This window comes from Aspergillus caelatus, assembly GCF_009193585.1.
Source record: "Aspergillus caelatus strain CBS 763.97 unplaced genomic scaffold BDV27scaffold_220, whole genome shotgun sequence".
Taxonomy (NCBI): domain Eukaryota; kingdom Fungi; phylum Ascomycota; class Eurotiomycetes; order Eurotiales; family Aspergillaceae; genus Aspergillus; species Aspergillus caelatus.
Genome location: NW_022475483.1, coordinates 1 through 20,540, shown reverse-complemented (window position 1 = coordinate 20,540; position 20,540 = coordinate 1). Strand labels below are relative to the sequence as shown.

The 20,540-nt window shown below is 45.5% G+C and overlaps 5 protein-coding genes across 5 annotated transcripts; 2 read left to right on the top strand and 3 right to left on the bottom strand.

Annotated features, from left to right (window-relative positions):
- Nucleotides 1-212: 212 nt before the first annotated feature.
- On the bottom strand, nt 213-2,029 carry BDV27DRAFT_148839 (uncharacterized protein; the record flags this gene model as incomplete). Its single annotated transcript, XM_032070974.1, has 3 exons — nt 213-653; nt 710-1,048; nt 1,166-2,029. 3 exons carry the CDS (start codon nt 2,027-2,029, stop codon nt 213-215), a joined length of 1,644 nt encoding a protein of 547 aa, XP_031923338.1.
- A 2,779-nt stretch (nt 2,030-4,808) lies between these two features.
- Nucleotides 4,809-5,813, top strand: BDV27DRAFT_148838 (NAD(P)-dependent oxidoreductase; the record flags this gene model as incomplete). Its single annotated transcript, XM_032070973.1, has 2 exons — nt 4,809-5,082; nt 5,149-5,813. 2 exons carry the CDS (start codon nt 4,809-4,811, stop codon nt 5,811-5,813), a joined length of 939 nt encoding a protein of 312 aa, XP_031923337.1.
- Nucleotides 5,814-6,685: 872 nt separating this feature from the next.
- BDV27DRAFT_161826 (uncharacterized protein) lies at nt 6,686-7,735 on the bottom strand (the record flags this gene model as incomplete). The annotated part of the gene is made up of 1 exon (XM_032073293.1): nt 6,686-7,735. One exon carries the CDS (start codon nt 7,733-7,735, stop codon nt 6,686-6,688), a length of 1,050 nt encoding a protein of 349 aa, XP_031923336.1.
- A 1,153-nt stretch (nt 7,736-8,888) lies between these two features.
- Nucleotides 8,889-9,741, bottom strand: BDV27DRAFT_134769 (uncharacterized protein). Its single transcript, XM_032068365.1, has 2 exons — nt 9,046-9,741; nt 8,889-8,991 (listed from the first exon to the last, which is right to left on the bottom strand). Exons 1-2 carry the CDS (start codon nt 9,544-9,546, stop codon nt 8,953-8,955), a joined length of 540 nt encoding a protein of 179 aa, XP_031923335.1. The 5' UTR covers nt 9,547-9,741; the 3' UTR covers nt 8,889-8,952.
- Nucleotides 9,742-13,266: 3,525 nt separating this feature from the next.
- On the top strand, nt 13,267-20,047 carry BDV27DRAFT_161825 (uncharacterized protein; the record flags this gene model as incomplete). Its single annotated transcript, XM_032073292.1, has 5 exons — nt 13,267-13,276; nt 13,341-14,014; nt 14,078-14,502; nt 16,313-16,668; nt 16,716-20,047. 5 exons carry the CDS (start codon nt 13,267-13,269, stop codon nt 20,045-20,047), a joined length of 4,797 nt encoding a protein of 1,598 aa, XP_031923334.1.
- Nucleotides 20,048-20,540: the final 493 nt, after the last annotated feature.

The following is a 20,540-nucleotide window of genomic DNA, read 5'->3' as shown; positions in this document are numbered from 1 at the left end:
GAACAGTTATGCCGAGGCATTGGAACTGTAGGTTATTAGAGATGCTATGATGGGGTTAAATTGAGTGATGTATTACTACAAAGAAACAAGAAGGTGTCGGTAGGGAAATTGCAAAAGGAAAGGTAAATCAAAGCCTATGTAATAGAAAATGGAAGAAACAAAAAGCCAAAGAAATAGAAAGACAAGGGATTCTGCATGTCGTCCAAGTGACTTTAGTTCTGATCTATGTCGTATTCCTCTACCGGTTCTTCCTGACCGTAAAAGACGACACGTTTAGCTCCAGTTTGGTCTTTAATGTCAGCAATTAGGTTGTCGATGTGGGTGAAAACAACAATCTGTCCCGACATTTGGCCACCAAAGGCCATTCCTGCTATGCAGCCCCTTTCGTCATAGACAAGTGAGCCCGAGTCACCGGGTTTGAAGAAATCGTGCTTGATGTCATAAACAACTGAATGTTCGTCTGTTGTCCGTAGTTCGCCGCTTTTGGCAGCTGTAAAGACCGTTGTTGCGAGCTTGCTGTACTTTCCCCAAGTCACGCCTGTTTTGCAACCTTGTTTAAAAAGATTCTTTTCATCGGTCAGTACGATCCCGGCTTTGATGTGTCCTATACGCGGCATGGGTGCACGCTCTCCGAGAGAGCTGAATTGGTCGAACTAGATATACTTTCAGCATTGATCAGGTAAGACGAGGATAGCAAGCAAAATTATACCTGATTAGAAGGAAATGCACGATTTGGATGGGCTTTCAACAGTGCCCAGTCCATAATGTTTGTCGTCTTTCGAGTATCATCGCCAGAGTCAGCCCAAACCTCGCCAAACTCATAACTGCCAGCCCGTTTGTAGGCCTCTAACTCTGTAAGATGGTTTTCTAGATCGCCCGGGCTCTTCTTGAGATCCCCCCACATTTGTGCCACACCCTCAGGGAGGCTCTCTGTCGCTTGGATCCCCTGCAGAGTGCGAAACGAGTTTGACCTTCTCTTCTCATTGATCATGTCCCTGTAGTAGTCAATAAAGTATTGTACTCTACTGACATTTGGACTGTCCACTTTCTGCCGCGAGGGGGGTTCAGTAATATTAGGAGTCCTGTTCTTGGGATTCTTTTTCTGATCCTCCATATATCTTAGCGCTTCTTCCTTTTCCTTGAAGATATGAAGATCCGTGAAGACGTGATCAAACACGCAATGGCGACAGGTCAAACCAAATTGCTGCCATTCAGAGTCAGAGCTCTGCTGTAGATTGAGCCATCCTCCGAAGGTACCATAACTCTTACTATTATGAGCACCCACGCCATTTCCAATGGTCACCCGAGTCGGACATTCCTCTTCAACTGCGGGTAGAGAGGAGCTGACTTTTGCTTCATCCAACGATTGATTGGCACAGAAAATACCACGATCCTTGAAAATGCGCACGTCAACCATAGTAAGGTCAAACTCGGTTAAGATCTTCCTAATATCGTGCTCAACACTGCTCCAGTCTCGCTCAACCTTCGGGTCGACTGTGACCAGAATGGAAGGGGTGCTGTTTTCCTCACCGAAATCATGTCCGATACGATAGCATCCCAGAAGTTGAAAGCCAGAGACATCCACCATTTGTACAATCTGTTTGCGAACAGTATCCCATTTTGGAAAGATTGCATCACTCGACTTGCATAGGTAGATGTCGGGGCCATGCGCTAGTCGCCAATCAATAATGTCAATCGTTATATTGTCCAGACCGCGATTGCGCAGAAGAGCGTGTATCTCTTGTGCTGCGTGTAGCCAATCGTCTCGAGAGTCATTGTCGTGCCTGCGGGCGAGAACCTGTAATGTTTGAATCGATTCTGCTGAGTCGTCATAGGCTGGAGTGCATTCCACGAGAGATGGAGATGTTACCAAGAAGCGGATGTTGCAATTGTGGAGGATACGCTCAACATCGTCAAAAGGGATATACTTGCTTGGGAGGCGGCGGCAGTTATACGGTGCCTCACAGAGGTTTGGTCCCCCCGCCCTGAAATATCTCGCCGTCGTACTGTCTCGGAAAGCTCTAGGCATGGCGCCGGGTATTTGGGCTATATGATGAGGAGATGAGTGAGTGTAAATGTGAAAAGGTTCTTGCGCCGTGCTGGGCTCCTGGATGTCTTCAGAGTGGCCCACTACGGCCAGAGGTGCTGTATAGGTCACTTCTGTCATTTTGTCAATACAGTACTTCCAGGCTTCCGTGCGAGATATCAGTTGAGGTTAGATTTTAAGCATGGATAAGGGCACCACTGGGAAAGAATAGACGTATATAAGGAACATACTTCTTGCAAGAGTCTACGTTCTTGATGCCGTCAAGCATGAAAGAACGAATTTTGTCGTAGGTTCACATGAAGAGGCCGACCTAGAAATGAACGGAAGGACTGTTCGTACACTCCCTTCTATATACAGTGTTAATGTACTCTCTCACATGACTGCGTCCTATTCACAAGGACATAAGACACATTCATTCATCGTCTCTGCTTATTGACTCACCACGGAAAGAAACCTCTTTGTTTCGTTATAGTTTACACCCCTTTCATGTTTCCCTATAGTTGTACAACCAATCAATTAATGATTGTTAGACCCTAACCATTGCAATATCTAACTATGTAGACGCCTCGTCGATGAGACAGGATCTTAGTCCAGAAACGCCGTATAAAGTCTAACATGCCCAGACTATACATTCGAAATATAGGAATGAGCCAAAAGAATTCTAAAATACAAGTAACATGCCTGCCACAGCACCTCCACTAGCTCGACCACCTGTTTACGTCTCGTTCCATCCTTCTGTTCACCTCGTAGCTTTACATGATTGGAAACCTCAGGCCTAAGCCGAACCCCCCTAGGGCCTCGTGTGACCGTTTAACCAGCGTCTTCCCCCTCCACCACTATGCTGGCTTGTTCGGGCATTATATAACAAGGGCAGTAATCATACAATGAATCGTTCAAGGATCGCCGAACCTATTCCCTGCTGAATGGGTATGCGTATGGAACAGCAGCAGAGCGAATAATTCTAGTGTTAGATAGCAATTTAACTGACCGATAGCTTCATCGCTACAGGCCTTAGTACAAAGGAAACAAAGACCACATAATGGATGACTGTCCCTTAGCGCATGTATAAACCACTGTAACCTAATAATATACCACTTTACCACTGGAAACAGCAAGAAATATTCCACGTCTTTGTCATATATTCTGCTCTTTGTTTTTGACATACTAAAATTAGCTTGCTATATTCATTCACCCAAAAGCCAGCCATCGCTCCCACACTACCATGGCTTTCCTCAATCCGCACAATGATTCTATGAGACAGGCAAACATGGCGTAGTAGGTCGGCAAGTTTGGGACATACTGTGCTGCCATAGAGGAACATACTCGTATATGACAGGAGCGTCAAGAGAGTCTCCTTATGAGCAACGGGGGGCACGGTTCAGTTAGCACTCTCGTCCCTAAATTCATGAAATCCTTAGTATTGAACAGGTTCATACCTTCTATAACAAGCCATTATCGGTATAATGTTGAGAGCTGTTTGTAATGGTTGGGGATTGGTCTGCGATATCTCAAATGTTTCTCATGGGTAAGGCTCGCTGTCAGCCCAATCTTTGAGCACGTGGCAACTGCAACATCGCTGTACAAAACTCATCATAGCTTCCGAATTGGCCCTCAGTGGCTGATAGTTCGTTAGACACCTGCTAGTCACTTAGCGTCAGATTTCAAAAGCTAAGGCATCTTATGGTCCATAGCATAGGTTTAGGTTGAATCGAAAGGTTGCAAAAATATTGATTAGAAACAACGATAAACGAGGAGAGTCAATCACTTTGCGGACTACATAAGCCAAGAAGGGCCATTTAGTAGCTATGCTCTGTTACAATTTTACACGCACTATCTTACTTACGGTGTCCTTCCCTGGCGATGCACACTTTGGGTTTTACTCTGGTAATCCCGGATAAGAGGTTGAACCTTGGTAACATAATTTACATTGATGCTGCCTAGTCGATTTCTTCGCATAATCATGTTGATAGAAAAGCAACATAATCAATCTAATCAAGAAATTCAACATACATGACTATTTAACATCACACAGTGTTCGATGTTTGGCCATATTTGTACAGTGATTTCTTTGGAGATCGCTGAACCTTCCAGCGGAACAATTTGCCTGCCAGGGCGCTACTAAGACTAGGCCGCTCCCGCATTAAGTTCAAGTAGTCTGTGTTGGGTCTCTGTGGAGCAGTTCGCTTAAGGATCGTGAGTGGTAAACTGCTATGATCTATCAAGGCTTACCATCTTTGGGCAGGAATACACTATTTATGTGGGCATCCCAATATGAACTCTCATATCCTGATACGTATAGGCCGAGAAATACCTGGCCGCTTGCGCCATCAGCGAGACGCTGATTGTAATGCCGGAGATACTCACAAAATTATCAGAATTTAGAACTGCGGTAATAAGGATCACACTCAAGTGCATTTTCAAAATAATCGTCCATTCTAGGTCGTTCTCACGGACAATATTTCCTCCCAGATTGGTCATCGCTATCCGTGGTATCTCTGCAGGACAGACTGAGATTTTCACACCCCATGCCTATTAATGGTCAAGATGGCTTCCCAGCGATAAGATGTGTTGTGGGGCTAAGATCACCTCGAGCTTGCTAGAAAATAATTAAGGCCCCCGACTACCCCACCTTTCCCCACATAATACTATAGACCGTTAAAATATCCGATCCAGGACGGATTATTTAGCAGACGCTCTGTTCGGTCTATCATTCGATCATAACTCGTGCCGTTTAACGTGCTGTTGTACTACGTCTAGAGACATGTCTACATCCGGGAAGAGTCAAGTAATAGGTGTCATCGGCCCTACGGGATTTGGAGGCTCATACCTCTCCGTCGAGCTCATTCGCAGGGGACACGCAGTCATTGGAATTTCACGCAAGCCACAGTCATTCGGCACACACCCACTATATACACCGAGGACGGTGGATATCGAGACTACTACCATTGACGATCTGGCGAACTCCTTCCGTGATCTGGAGGTCTTGGTAAGCGAGTATGGGCCGCACACAAAAGGAGCAGAGGCACTCCAATACAGTAAGCAGAATCTCACTCCCTACCGACCTAAAACGCTATTGTCTCTTCTCACACCATTACCTATAGTGCCATATGTGGAGGTTGTGAGAAAACTCATCCTCGCTGTCAAATTGGCAAACGTCAAATACTTTGTGTTTGTGGGAGGCGCCGGCAGCCTCGTGGTTCCTGGAACACATGAGTCTCTGGCGGATTACCCGGGTTTCTTCTATGCCTATCGACGACAGATGGCAGAGAGTGATGCGCATGTGAAGTATATGGAGGAGCGGCTTGGTCCGATTGGCGCCGTCTTGCGTTCGTACCGAAACGCTCGTCTGGCAGAGAAGTCCGGCCGAGCTACCGCAGAGGACATGGACACGATACGGACGTATGAAGAAGGTATCAGGAAGAATGACCGAGCGTCAGATTATATCAAAGCCGGGAGAGCGTGTCTGTTGTTTTTCGAGGGGAACACTTCCTTCCCGTGGACATTCGTCTCTTCTAGTCCTTTGTACCGACCGGGACGACAGACCGCCAGCTACGAAATAACCATCGACTACGTCCCATTGAAGGGAGCCCAACGGGGGGAGGATGTATTAGATGGACGGCTGACCGGCATATCGGCTGCAGACTTGGCTGTCGCCATTGCGGACGAGATTGAGAAGCGGCAGTTGATCCATAAACACTGGACGGCCTCTTCTGACTTATCTGATGACACTGTCTATCCTAGTTATGTAACTGTAGATGATATCTAGAGGGTGGCTTATCAATGTGATGCTGGAATCCATCATGTTTTCTGGCTGGAGCTTGTGATATATCTACTGAACGATCTAAAACACTTTGTATGAAAATCGTGTATGCGGAGTGGATGGTCCTGAGTAAATCCATGCTTAAATGCAACTATTGAGCTCCAGGTCTTGGTAAGTTGACATTGTGAAGAGGGTATTTGCAGCAGATCAAAGTATTAGTATTAGTAGTAGTAGTAGTAGTAGTAGTAGTAGTAGTAGTAGTAGTAGTAGTAGTAGTAGTAGTACATGTTTCATGCCAAGAACGCCGGGTGCTCATATCGAACATCCTGAAGCACTCATTCGGCATGGGCGAGCAGACAAAAAGTGCATTTCCAGCTTGCCGATAACATTTCCACTCAAATCCTTTATATAATTTCAAGCAGACGCCAAACCACAATGGCTCAAAGCATGCATCCAGGGATGAGAGAGTTGCCAACGGCTTTGCTTTCATGGTTCCAGACCAAGTTGAGAGTCCGGCTGAAGTTTTGCCGTTCCTATTGGAGAAAAAGAACTCGCATTTTGACGGTCTTACTAGTGTCGGAAACTAGGCAACAAGGACAAAGACTAGGAGCCGACGAAAGGGAGAGGTTTCCAAGGGACAGGTATGACGTTAAGTGCTAGGAAGAGAGGGCACGCGTGTAATGGAGAGGCAAAAGGGCACAATACCGCGATGGTATTTGAGCTCGGTATAGCACTGACCCAATCTTTGTCGCCCATTTGGATGTTGAGTTGGTGTCTCAGGCGCTTCACTAAGTTTCAGGTTCTTTCGATATAGCTGTCGGGCAATATGGACCGTCCTCTACGGAGTATATACACCGATAACACTCTAACATTTGCAGCTACGATTTAACTTCACCCGCCTCTCCCTGCATTGCCGTTCTCATTCCATGAATCTCGAACATGAGAATAACCCTGCAGATAATAGTGGAAGCTAAGTAACGAGCAACAACCCCCAGTGCATCTTGTGTGCTTATAAACACGATACTCGAAAAGGTAAGTGTCCCATAGATAAGATGCAAAATAGTGCCTGTGGAAGTGCACCAAGAAATACAGACGAATGCGTACGACTGTCGTTTGAACGTGACACTTGCCTTGGCCTGGTCGGCGCTCAGACGGAACTCCTGGCCAACCCATCTCCTAGACTTTCCTAGGCGAGTAATAGGAGAGTCATCTGAGGGCTCGTCAATACGAATGCGAAGCTTCACCGCTATAGCACCGAGTATATCAAGGATAAGGGCACTAAAAGCCCAAAGTAACGGATGAAAGGTCGTTTCCGTCGAGAAGCTACACAATGTTTGAACACCGAGTTGCCAACTTGCATGCGCGACATTGGCGACCGCACCCATCGCCAGCAAGTACTGAATAGGGATAATCGCAAATCGCCATATTCCCCGGCTCTGTAGGACCGGTAAGAGTTGAATAGAGTCCGAACTACTGCAAAGTAGTTGTAATGGGTCCCGGTACTCGAACGTGCGAATTGGTGAAACTGCCGGGGCACCTGCCGCCAGCAGCAAAGCAAGAAATGGTCGACGTTGCGCTAATAAACCAGTTTCGACTGTGCTTGAACCTGCGAGACTGAGGATTGTTGGAAGCAGGCCTAATAGGACGCCGGCAGCAGCCATATTCGACTTGATCCATTCTGGAGAATTTTCAAGGATACACGTCTCCACAGCTTCTGCTCGACAGCCAACACCGACCGACATGCTGGCCTTCATCCACTCTGGAGCATTTTCTAGGCATGTCTCTACTGTTTCCGCTTGGCAGCTCACACAAGAATTGTATGTGGTGGAGTCATTCCGGTAGTATTCGAGCTGCTCACCGCAGTTGCGCAGCATAATAGCATTGAGTCGGGAGCCCAGCTGTGGGTACCATGTCTCAAAATGTCTCATTATGATGACGTTGCAGTCCTCACCAGGCTGGATTTTTGGAATGGCAATCTGATGCTTGGGTGTCGGCTGCCGGGTTAAGAGGTGAATTGTAGAAAGGAATAGTATTATGTGGATGACTTGCCCCTCATGGATCGAGTCGTTTCGGACGAACCAGGATCAACTTCAACCCCTATAGGATCATAGCAAGATGATGCACAATATGCCAAGAAAGTCCACGTCATAATCAAAGCGGAGAAAGCATCACACGCAGGCGACATCAGCTTTCTGAGCCTCGTCTGTTTCTAGACAACCCATCAATTGTGGGCTGCTTGCTGGGGGGATGTCCATTCCTCTAGGATGGGTAGGACAGATATGAAAAGCTGGTTGGTGGGAGAAGAGTTTTCATATAGAACCGCTTTGACCCTGCAGATCATGTACGTCCTTCGCCTGTAAGTGGCTTTGTTCCAGGTGGGATCTACAAGTCGCTGTTCTAAAACTTCGTATTCAGGTTGGGGGGGGGGGGGTTGCCTTCATACGCGAGGTCACTGTGGGGTTTTTGCTCCTAGACTTAAGACTTTCGGCACAACCCATCTGAACCCTATTGTAGGTTGGGTTTTGGGTGACAAGACGCCACCAAAAATATATAAATAGAAAATAAAAACTTAAGATAAAAATTTAAGATAAAAATAAAGGGCGAGAGGGAAGGCGCAGCTAATGTTGTGTTGCATGTTCAACAACTTTAAATCTGAATCCATATACGCAATCTAGTCACTGATGATATAGTCGGGTGTGAATTGTTCTGTTCTGTGCATTATGATTCGGTCTGGTGAGTGTTAGATACGCCAGTATACTATACAATGACCGTATCTTTTTAGTTCATTCACGCCCAACTTCAAGGAAAGGAACCAATTGCTTAGCAAGACACTGTTTACACCAGAGATTGCAGGGTAAACGAACACTACCTATCCAACCTTTAATTCTGGGCGCCTGAGCCAAAGCAATGCTCTTGCTTAAATACTACTAACTTCAGGGAGACAGAAAGTGCAAATTTTGAACAAAGAATGCAACGTCGGTCTTATTGTGCAGACACGATTATCTTTTTCTTTGCTTCAAGGTAGGGACGATTACTTGAGGTTGCAGTTTAGGTTTAATGATATTTCTTGATTCCATCCCTGAGAGCTTATATATGAGTATCTGTCCAATTAGTCTATGTCGAGAGAGGATTCGTGCACCGCCTATCACACATTTCTCATCGTGCTTTCGTATGTTGGGAGCACCTGGCAAAGTCAGTCAGAGGTAAGAGATACCATGTAAGCAACATTAGGACGTACATCCGGCTGCACAGATCTAGTACACCGGCAAGTAGGCCTACCAGATCGTATAGAACCATTTGCTTTCGCATTTTGTAAGTGGGTAACCTGAAGCGGAATTTCAAGATCAATATTCTTGATCCGGTTGTGCTTGAAATATACGTGAAGTAATAAACTATATGACCGTGCAACTAAGCTGCCATAGAAGGTAGGCAGTAATGTTCGCGGCGGTTTAACCATGATAACGATAGCTGCTCTGCCAAACTTACTCTGGGTGTTCAGGGAGTGAGAAGCAAGGTTGCCAGAGTGCCAATGCAGTTCCAACTGGTCAGATATATCGCAACCTACTGTAAGACCATCATCTATTGAACATCTGTATTTTGGCGGGGAGGCGAGAATATCGAGTGGATGGTATTCCCACTCGAGATTGTGGTGCTGTTCACGCCTTAAATAGATGATGTTATCATAAAGCCGTAGAGTAGATGTCCTCGCCAACAAAGTTTGTTTTGGTAAAACAACCATTGGTTCTGCAGAATAGAAGGTCTTTTCCCGTATGGATAACGAGATCTCGACCGATAGATCTCTAAGTCGCGGCACGGAAGAACATGGAACGTCAAGATAAAAAGCACAATGGGTAGACGCATTTGGAGTATCACACGAGTATACAAGCGGTGGTGGCTCTTCCGCGTGCGCTTCTATTGAATCACCTCTGCTGCGAAAGGGGATACTTGATAATGGTCTCGACACGCGCAGCACAAACTCATTAGGGAATTCGAGGTTCTTGACAGGTGGACAGGCTTGTGTAAATGGTATCACCATAATAGGCTCCGTCACCTGGGCCCTTCTCCATTTCTCTGGGTTGCAAAGGGCTTTATAATCAGCAATAGCGCGAATTGAGTACGACACTGAGATTGCTGCAGCTGAGGCAGATCGGGAAGATCTTGTCGCGTGGAAGGATGGAGGGAATTCTTTCAAAGACGGTATCTTATCGGCGGATGCTGCACCAGAACCAGCTAGCTGCAAGGATGGCAAGCAGAATGGACTGTTCGGTGTGGCCTCAGGTTTGGGACAATCTATGTCTTCCGGTAAGACAAAGATGATCGGGGTACGGTAGACTGCAGTCCCATCGTTGTTATATTTTTCCTGAACCGAACGGAGGGATGGCTCGTATTTGAGATCAAGAAACTACATTGTTACTCAAGAAATTATAGAAGGTTTGAGAACACTCACTACGTCTTGGCCTTGTGTTATCACAATGTCGTCTTGCACCGGAACGTAGGACATTACTTGACCGTGTACACGGTAGCCAACAACACTGGTTGATTGTATTCCTTAAAGAATTTCTTAGTAGATCCTTTAAAGTCGTATTCACATCTAACTGACCTTGGAGCGAGACTAAGAGCCGTCTGACATGCAATAAAGACTTGGCTGATACAATGATCTGGCCACTTACGGTGTCTCCTGGCCGGTAGCACCCACATGGGTCCAGGTCCGGAGAGCATGCTCTACATCTAGTCAAGACGATTTTGAGATCGATTTGGCCTTCATTTCCACTCCTGTGTGCCATAGTAGGGAGTAAAATGGTGCAGTAGTATAGCAGAGTATAGTGTTTCAAGTTAGGCTCACTCAGGGAGATTTGATTTATTCCTCCGATTTATTCCTCCGAGGGGCGCAGCCTAAGGCTGCATGTAGTCTCGCTGAGTAATCCAGGCACACCTTTTCTTTCCCCAAGTTCTGAGCGGTTTAAATCTTGTTCATCTTCACAATACGTAATCGATTAAGCTAATCAAGAATGTGCTTTTATTATAGCTCTTTCAACTCGACAAAGATGTCATATATATCTACTCTGTAGATCTGAAACGATGATTAATTACCCAAGGAAGCATAAGTTGGGATACAGTATAGCTGGTTTAGGTTTAGTTGACAAGAAGCGAAGGGACAGTGCCAGAGAGTTCTAAAATTATGAATAATTATGTAAATACAGTATACTGAAGGAGACCCTACATAGGTAAAGGATGGCTCTTTTATCATTCTTTTCTATATCCATAGTGTATATGCTAAGCCAATTTAACATCAATTTATTTAAGGTAGATATCGATCTGGGGGTATAAGACCTTACCTAGTGCTGGGCTAAAAACGAATTTAATATAGACGGTACAAACCATTGGAGCGGCAGCCACCGGGCGGAAATACCACACACTCTTCGTCTTCCAAACGCCACGAACAACCGTGTCCAGAGTTAACTTTATATATTGAGATTAAATTCTGGCAGTTAAAAATCCATTTAGGTAGGCGGGATAGTTAAGTTAGTACGGGGTATTATGTAAGGTCTAAACTTAATTCGGAATAATGCCCTGTGTGACGATGACCCCTAACTAAACCTATTATTAAATGATTCTGGTAAAATCTCAATAGTGAAACATACTATGTCCTGTTTGGAAGGAAACTATCGATCATTCGAGTTGGATACGAAAATCTGACTATTCTCCGTAACCCAACTACCAATAAGACATCAGCATCACATTCTTGACGCTGGTTTCCAGAGCCCCTAAGTGGAGAAAACACCGTAATGTTTTGGATATCATCTACCTAGCAGATGAACGAAAGATACATCGCAAGTTCAATATACCAGTAGTTCTATATGCTGGGAATTTGAAATTGAAGGCATTGAGGGATTCAGGAAAGACAACCGGGAATCATATTCCTACTAAATACATCGAACAGAGCTTCATATAATCGCCAAATCCAAAGACTATTTACAGCAACGATTACATCCATTGAGTGTCAAGCCTATGACTATAGCATTTCCCAATCAAAGAATACAAGGCAAGTGTCTCCACCCCGGCAGATATCGAGAGTTGGCACGGGAAAGGGTACGAACTATTCGCAAATTCTAACTAGATGGTCCACGTGGGAAAGTGGAGTCGGTCCTAAGCGAGGACCCTATGTGTCAACAGTGGGTCCCAATCCACAGTATGTCGAGAGATCAAACTGTAACTAAAGCCGATGCGTGCATAGTTTAGGTTTCAATATTCAGGGGTAATCGACCTGAGCTACACAGAACTTCACTAGTGACAGGATTGGCCCTGTGCCACGAAAGTATTGGATCGCAAGGCTACGATGTAATTGTTGTACGGATAGTATAAATGAGCCCTAAAACTGCACTATGCGAAATGCCACAAACTTAGTGATTTAAGCCTTGTACTAATCAACGATCTAATGGTACGCAAACCCTTCGGGACAAGGAACGACTGTGCGTGGTTGCAAAGTGGAGATCCTCTCGTTCTCAACAGTTTTCAGTGGAGCTCCTATGTCGGTTTGAATCCCGAACCACAAGTCATTCTTTTTTCTCTTCTTTCAGTTAGCCAGCGTGTAAGGATCCACTTTGTACGGAGTACACCAAACTCTATCCAGTGGGCTTGATATCCAGGCCATATTAGTGGTGTGGTTCGAAATCTGAAACATCGATCAACGTCGCTTAGTACACCAAGCCAACGGCTTCCCTTCCCAAATCCCATCAGCCGTTCGCCATATACGTCACAACGCGTCTAACTTTCGGTCAGACTTCCTATTCAAGTTATTGTAGTCTCACTGAAGCTGGCGATAGTTCGTGTCACTTAGACGTCAAATATATAAGGGTTACATTCTTCGGGATGGAAGGTCCCTCCAGATCCAGGCTCAGTTGCCACTAGACTGTAATTGTATCAGAGGTTGAGGTAGTAGAATATACTAGTCTCGGGGACGTTGTATGATATATAAGTAATTGGTATCTAGGGTATCTAGAATCATCTTATGTGAACAGCTTCTCCATTTTTCCCTTCCCAGCTTTATAGCATATACGCTGCGTCTATGTGATAAGTTTACCCACAGAAGAATGGCAGGGCTGCGAGATAATTGCACGCATAACCTTCTACTTTGTGATTGCTCAGAGAACTCCAATATGACAGTAAGCCGACTCGCTTCACCATAGTATCGCGAATGACTAGCAACTTACACATAGTGGCTTAGGCCGGGTCCCGAAGCAATGATTGCACCACCAATCAGGCCCGAGAACGGCTAGGGCAACAGTGTCTAGTTGCGATCAAGAGATTCGCCTCCTTTAGTGTGGGTAGCACAGCGGTCACAAGCAAGGCCACGAATGTGTCAAGAGACAAAAGCAGTCCTAGGCCGAGATCTAGCACGCCATTGAATGACTGTTCACCTGGTGCAATCAGTCAAGTCCCACGAACTCCTTGTTCTATTATGGATTCCCGTTCGTCCCAACTTTAAACCTAAGCGCGCAATTTATAAAGTGGATATACTAATAAATCGTGCAGCAACTATCCCCGGTTGGTATCCTATCAACGACGATTCTAGCAGTTCAAGCAACGCTAGGTCAAGCGAGAACCCTTTCCTCAAGGCTATCCTCAACCCAATCCCACCGACAAATGCTCTTTCCAATAAACGAGGATATAAATCATTATCAAAGAAGGGCGGATACCCCAAGTATAACTACTCGAAGAACAACAGGGATAATTCGAAGTCTCCTGCAAATGTGCCTGTACTTGCCAAAGCGCTGAGGTCTGAAATGGGAAAGCCTCTGCCAGTACTCCCAACTGAGGCGAAAAAAACACCCACAATGGCGCCTCCACAAAATTCTCCTACATCGAGCAGCTGTTGTTATCTCACACCACAACAAGGATCCAAGCAACTCGTATACCGTTGTAGACGTCAGCTATCGTCATCCACAGGAAGCTCTCTTCGCAGAGATCCTTCGCCAGGAAGAACTCCCTCAAATGCACCTGCTACGGAACCAGAGCGACGGAGTAAAATCGAATACCATGTTAACGTGCAAAAAGTTGCACCTACTATGCTTCATCTTGGGGTGATCTCAGCCAACGCTCACTTGACCCTGCCAGCTCCGGAATTAAACGAACTTCGAAACCATGCGAAGCGTCAGGCCGAGCAGCTGAAAGTCCTAAGCAAACATGAAGTCGCAACACTTTCACAGGTATGCTCTTCCCGACCGTCTAAATCATCCCTTCTGAATGAGGATCAGTCTGACAAATAAAAGGAGCTAGTTACGATGGAGGAGTACTGCAAATATCTCCAAGACAGATGCATCTCTCTAAAATCAGATCGCCGCATTCTCCAAGAGCAGAAAATCCGAGATCTCACATCCGCAACTTGGATTGGTCCGAAATGGAAGGGTAGAATGTTAGAACGCGAGCAGGAATTAAGGGATATTGATATTTCCATTGACAAATGGACTGGGATATTGGAGCATGCGGTGAAAAATCGAGTCTCCATACGCCATAGGCTGTTGGAACATATTGCTGCGATACTAGCCGTCGAGTCGCCAACTGTGTTGCCTTCGCAATACCTACAATTTAGTACGAATACCATCCCGGGTTCCTCAGAAATGTCCCAGCAGAGGATTCAATCTATCCCGATTTTTGCCGATTCGGCTCTTTTTACAGCAGCGGGTTATGGCAGTGGGTACAGAATGTAATACACTCGACATTTTGAAAAAGGTGCACTCACGGTTGAGGAGGGAGGTTACATATGTAAGGAACATTCAGCAGAGACCATATAGAACAGCTAATATCGAATAAAGAAGCCCCTGTACACAGTACCAGTCACCACATTGGTCTTTACACAAAGAAACTATATTACCTATTATATATATTGTTGGAGTTGGTATCACTCTCCTCAGCTGACCAGTCTTCTCGTGATTATATTCGCCGTTCACAGGTAATCTTTTGGCGCCATCCGAAGTCAAAATGCTACGTTTGAATCAGATGATAATAGCTACCTATGGAATGAGCCTGTAGCTTCTCGTCTTGTTCATGTTCATTATGCGTCTTATAGGAAGCTTACAAGCCTACCGCTTTATTTCGGCTGAAAGTACATCTTCCCAGTTTATTTTACCTCCATAGAATAAAATTAATTAATAGTAATCAATCTTTCAGGGCACTTGCAGGTTATTTTTATAGCAGAATAATAGCTAGAGTTATAGAATTAGGATAGTTCAGAATTTTTAATATTTATTAGATTTTTTTTCAATTAGAGTAGTAAATATTAGAAATATTTGATAGACTGACAGCCTATATAAAGAATAATATAATACATCATATATTTAATAAAGATACTTTGATCACGAGACGTAATTACTGATCTGAATATATATTTGAGTAATTAGAACCTAACTAGAATGCAGATAATCATGACTTATACTAGAGAATGTAAAGTCTAGTTACTCACACCTTCATTTGTCAAACTACTATTCGCATCACGGTGGCTCGTCAGGTAGCTACTCTTCACCCTCATGTTCTCCATCATCCTACTCTTCGCGTTCGCTCAACCACTCATCAAGTTCGAATGATCACTATACGTCGTCTTAGTCCTACTCGGGAGGAGGAAGTTCGTTATCTTACGGAGGTGGCTCATCTTATGGTAGTAGTTCGTCCTATGATTCCAGCAATAATACAAACTGGTGATCTGATTTTGAATCAATTTAAAAATTTACTTTCAATTCACTTCTTCAGTGTTATAATTCCTGCGGTGTTTACAATTTGGGTATAGCTTGTTATATGGTATATCAACACGGCACAAATCCAGAAATTCAGTTGGTTTCCAACATGTGGGGAGTAACTATGAACTACCACTGGCCAGCCTAAGGGGTCTGAGCGTGCAGATCACAGCTGAGCCTCGGTTGGCTATCTTGGGCGAGGAAGGGATCATTCTCCCCAAGGCTTGCAGAGTCGCATAGTTATTCTTGTCTTGATATGTTTCTGGGTAGTAGTTTATCATGCGAGATCGAAGTATATCCACTAATACTCACATGATGGGACGTAGCGCAACACAGAAATCCAGCATTCTCATCAAGTCTATGTTGCAGTCCTAGTAATCAAATGACGGGAGTAATATGACTGAATGATAAGCTGAGACCTAAGAGTATTCTGGACAACAAGATAAATTGGCAAGGAACTCAGAGAAGTCTCTAATATACGTCCGTTTTATCTATGGTCGATTTCTTCTGAGGGCGATTATCCTCTGAACAAGCATGGCTGTGTCCGGTGAGGTTTGTACAAGGCTGTGGAGCGGTGCTTGTAATTGCCTCGTTCTAGGTGTATCAACTTACCTAATATGGCGCCAGCGTGTAGATCTCGTCTGAGCCTTTCTTGGCGTCAAAAGGATCAACAAGAATCATATGTGGTCGCAACCAGGGGACTGGTCTCTCCGTGCTCTGTTGCGGTTCTTGTTTCTGCCATGTCAATCTTTATCCACAGTTCTCATAAATACATAGGATGCAGGACAAGGACAAACGGCCACTCCCACTATCCTCAGGCACTCCTTTGATGTCGCGTGCACAATCCAACAACGAGGTTGAGCTGACAGAATGGGTGACCGAGGTCAAGGAGGATTCCAGGCTACCAAGGGTCTCACAAGGGGGAAAGCGTGTCCAGAAAAGCGAGTATGCTCGCTTAAACGATCTTTGGGCACCGTTTTGTCTGCGTCGGCAAGGCCTGCTTCTTTTTCTCGCTACCTTCGTCACTCTTTTGGCCGCGTTGGTTGGCACATATATCGCATCAGACGTTCACAATGGCCTTGGATCAGTGAATGAGAAGAACTACTACCTCTGGACGTACGGGCCAACAGCAGGTGGGTCATGATACGAAATGAATCTCGTTGCAAGCTGACAGTCATAGTTTTCATGATTGTGGGAGCTTTTTGGGCCCGGGTCCAGTATCGAATTTCGCAGTTGATGCCATGGATACTAATGCTCAAGGGCCCGCAGACAGGAACAAATAGTGTCCTATTGGATTATGCATCTGACTGGTTCATTGTATCCTTGTATATATCTATTAAGAACAAGCACTACCTTGTCAGCCTGGCTGTTCTAGGTACCCTCCTACTTACTGGTACAACCATTTTTTCAACAGGTTTGCTGGCGTATGAGAATATTCATTATACCGAACCTGCTCAAATGCATATTACACAGAGCTTTAATGGTTCTCATTATGACCCTTCACTGGTCGATGGCCGCCCCTTCGAGCTCTACTTGGGAAATATGAACTTCAACGCCAGTACACCGCTGGGGCTGAATGGCAACAATATATTTCCTTCGTTCTATGAAGCTGGCGAAGGCAGTAGTGTATACCCAGTCGGGGATCAGTACCAGGCAATGATGGATGTTTTTACCATGGATACCGGGTGTGAAGATGCGTCATTTACGACCAAAAGCCAACAAATAGAACAGGGTGATAATATCACTACGGTAGTTGTGTCTCACCCTCATCAGAACTGTTCATTTAGCTTTACCCAAGGGGACCTACAGAGTGCAGTCGCCTACCCAGACAAGGAGTACATCGTCATTACTAATGTGGGGGGCTGTGCAGGGCAGATACATCCTATGACAGGCTCCACGATTCAAATAGGCGATATTCGCCAGATTGACTGGCGTCTCTGGACAATAGTCTTACATCAAGATCTCAGTGGGGCGTTCATTGATTCCGGTATACATGTCAGCAGCTCGGGTGGCATCGAGTCCAATGGGACTGGCACATATGACATCAAGGCCATCGCGTGTACACCAAAGTACACGCTCAACAAGCGGAAGGTGGACATTTGGCGTGGGCAGAATACTAGTGTGGTGTACAGCAACATTCACCACGACGGCGCGGGCGAGAACTACACTATTCCTGGAGTCTCGGCAGCTGATATTCTCTATGGAGTGTGGAAGTCCCTTTGGGCAATGGAAAATCCACCAGATGGGGGCTTACTCATACAATCGAACGGCAAAAATACCGAAGAATTTTGGAACACGACTCACCTAAAAAGCCTAATGGAGCAGGATATTTCTGGGGTTGGTGCTGCTTTGGTCCAAGAATACCTGCTTCAATCTGATAACAAAACTGCCCACGGCCTAGTCACCAATTCAGAGAAACGACTTGTGGTCCAAAGCCTCTCATTTGGACTGTTGACGAGTATACTTGTTCTTCTGATTGCAATAACGGCCAGTCTTGCCTTGTTCTATCACCCCATCTCCGCATGCCCTCGGGATGCAGGTTCTCTTGCGGGCCTTGCAACTATTCTAGCGCGCAGTCCAGAGTTTTCCGCACAACTCATGGGCATGGGACCGCTACCAGTTCCTCAGATACAGGACGCATTACAGGGACAGCGTTTCCATACGCAAATCACACCGGATGGTAGCTTTTCCATCACCCCTGATGATGAGACGGAAAGACATGCACCCTCCCCTGTCGAAGTCGATATCAGCTGGTGGCGTCCATTTGCAGTCAGAATCCCAGCACGTGTTCTGATATTCTCGGTGCCTATTGCATTTATCATTGTTCTCGAGGTGCTTTACCAGCATTCCCAGAAATTTGGTGGAATTGGTCATGCTGGGGACCAAAACTCATATATCAAATATACGTGGTACTATCTTCCAGCGCTGGCTATGCTTGGCGTTCGAGTCCTGTATCAGATTCTTGAAAATTGTACAAGGACCTTCCACCCCTACAGCCAACTCTGTGAGAAGGTTGCCCAAGCGGAATCAAGCGTTTCTGAGGATTTTAACGGGCAGTTGTCTTTGCATGTCTTTGCGACGGCCATCAGAAGACGATATTGGGCTCTAGCAGCAGCTTCACTAAGCGTCCTGGTTTCTTTTTCGCTGTCAATTGCCGTCTCTGGCTTATATACTGTTGATGTAGTCACATCCACTATCGAAGCAAATGCGATACAGTTAACAAACTGGGCTTGGGCAGACAGTACTAAGAGAGCATATTGGGACCGTTTTGATTACTCGAGCAAGACGCCGGGTCTTATTATAGATATGGGATTATCGTACCCCCAATGGACGTATAAGGACCTTGCTTTCCCGAGGATCGAACTCAACGAGACGTTCCATCCAAACGGTTCGATAGACGTCCGGCTACCGGCAGTGCGAGCGGACATCAACTGTGAAGTGATGCCCCAAAACCAGTATAACTGGACCTATAATGGGAATCTGGCTGGACAATCCGGCTATATGGCGTTCAATTTCAGCGGCCTTGACAACTGCGGGTTCGTAACAAAGGGCCTTGATGCTCTGAGTCCAAAGCCAGGCGACTATTTCAGGTATATGACGAATGGAGTCGAAACAAACGCCAGCATTGTACTTGATCCCACCAACCGCAACTGTCCGACTCGTCTGATGGTGTACGGGAAGGCAAGTTCTTCCACAGTGGAGAGCCTATACATTCTGCGATGTCGACCCCGGCTCAAACAGCTTCAAGTAGAAGCCCGTCTTTCGGTTCCATCGTACATGTTCGATGACTCCAAGCCCCCATCTATCATCCCTAACTCGACAACTACTCTTTTAGAAGCTGGATTTGTAGGCAGGGACGATTACTCGGGCAAGGATAACGAGTTTCACGAAGCTATCCCGCCCAATTCAGATTTATACAAATACTTTTTCAACGTCCAGACCGATCAGCCAAGCAGAAACTCTACGCAGATGGATATGGTCACTAACAACACAATGCGAATGAAAAATGTCACTGCCGAAGATCTTCTTGACGATCCCAGTTTATACATTGATGGAATGCAAACGATCAACGGCATTGTCACGGCACAATTACTGAATCTTGGGGCCCACCTACCGACCAACCAAACGTCAGACAGAATATCATTTCCTGCCCATTTCATAGAAAAACAGGAGAATGTCATCCAGAGTCCCATTTCAACTAGAATCATCGAAGGAGTTCTAGCAGTAATGGTTATCTGTGGTTTAGTTGCTGTTACGTACATGGATAAGCGATGTATTCTGCCCAAGAATCCGACGAGTATCGCCGCAAGCGCTAGTTTGCTTGCTGGTTCAGAACTGGTTGAAAAGTTGATTCCCCCTGGTTCTGAGTGGTGCGATGACAGGGAGTTGAAGAAACGGGGCATATTCGATGATAATGTGTATTCCATGAGATGGTGGGCTCACGATGAGGGGAAACGATATGGGATTGATATAGTCCGAAATAATACACCAAGAGATGGCACAATCGTATGATACACATTTTGCCATCCAGAGGAACTGGTTTCATGAATATAGAAGATTTCCGAACATTAAGATAAAGAGAGTGACACATCTTCGTGGTCCTGCTTTATCCCTTGCATGTGTAAATAACCTGTGCAAGGGACTTATTTATTTATTTATTTAATCAAGTTTAACGTCCATGTGGAGCCAGTTGGCTATGACAGACATGTGTCTAGGCAGTGGTCTAGACCACTGCCCCTAATTTATCTCTAGGAGCTCTATAAGCTCCTACTATCCTTCGTATATTCGTTCTGGTCCTTTTCCTCGCCCGATCCGCCTATCTGCGCCAGAGCATTTGGGCTGTGCCCTCCTCGGTATTCATTGTCTGTTAGGTAACTCCTAGATGTGCCTAGGCTACCCTTCCTACTATCCTTCTCCCCTACTCTCTGCTTCCTCCACTAGTCCAAGATCTCTTAGATTGTCTCTAGAGATCCTATCTATCTCCCTGGCTGCCTCTCCTGGGAAG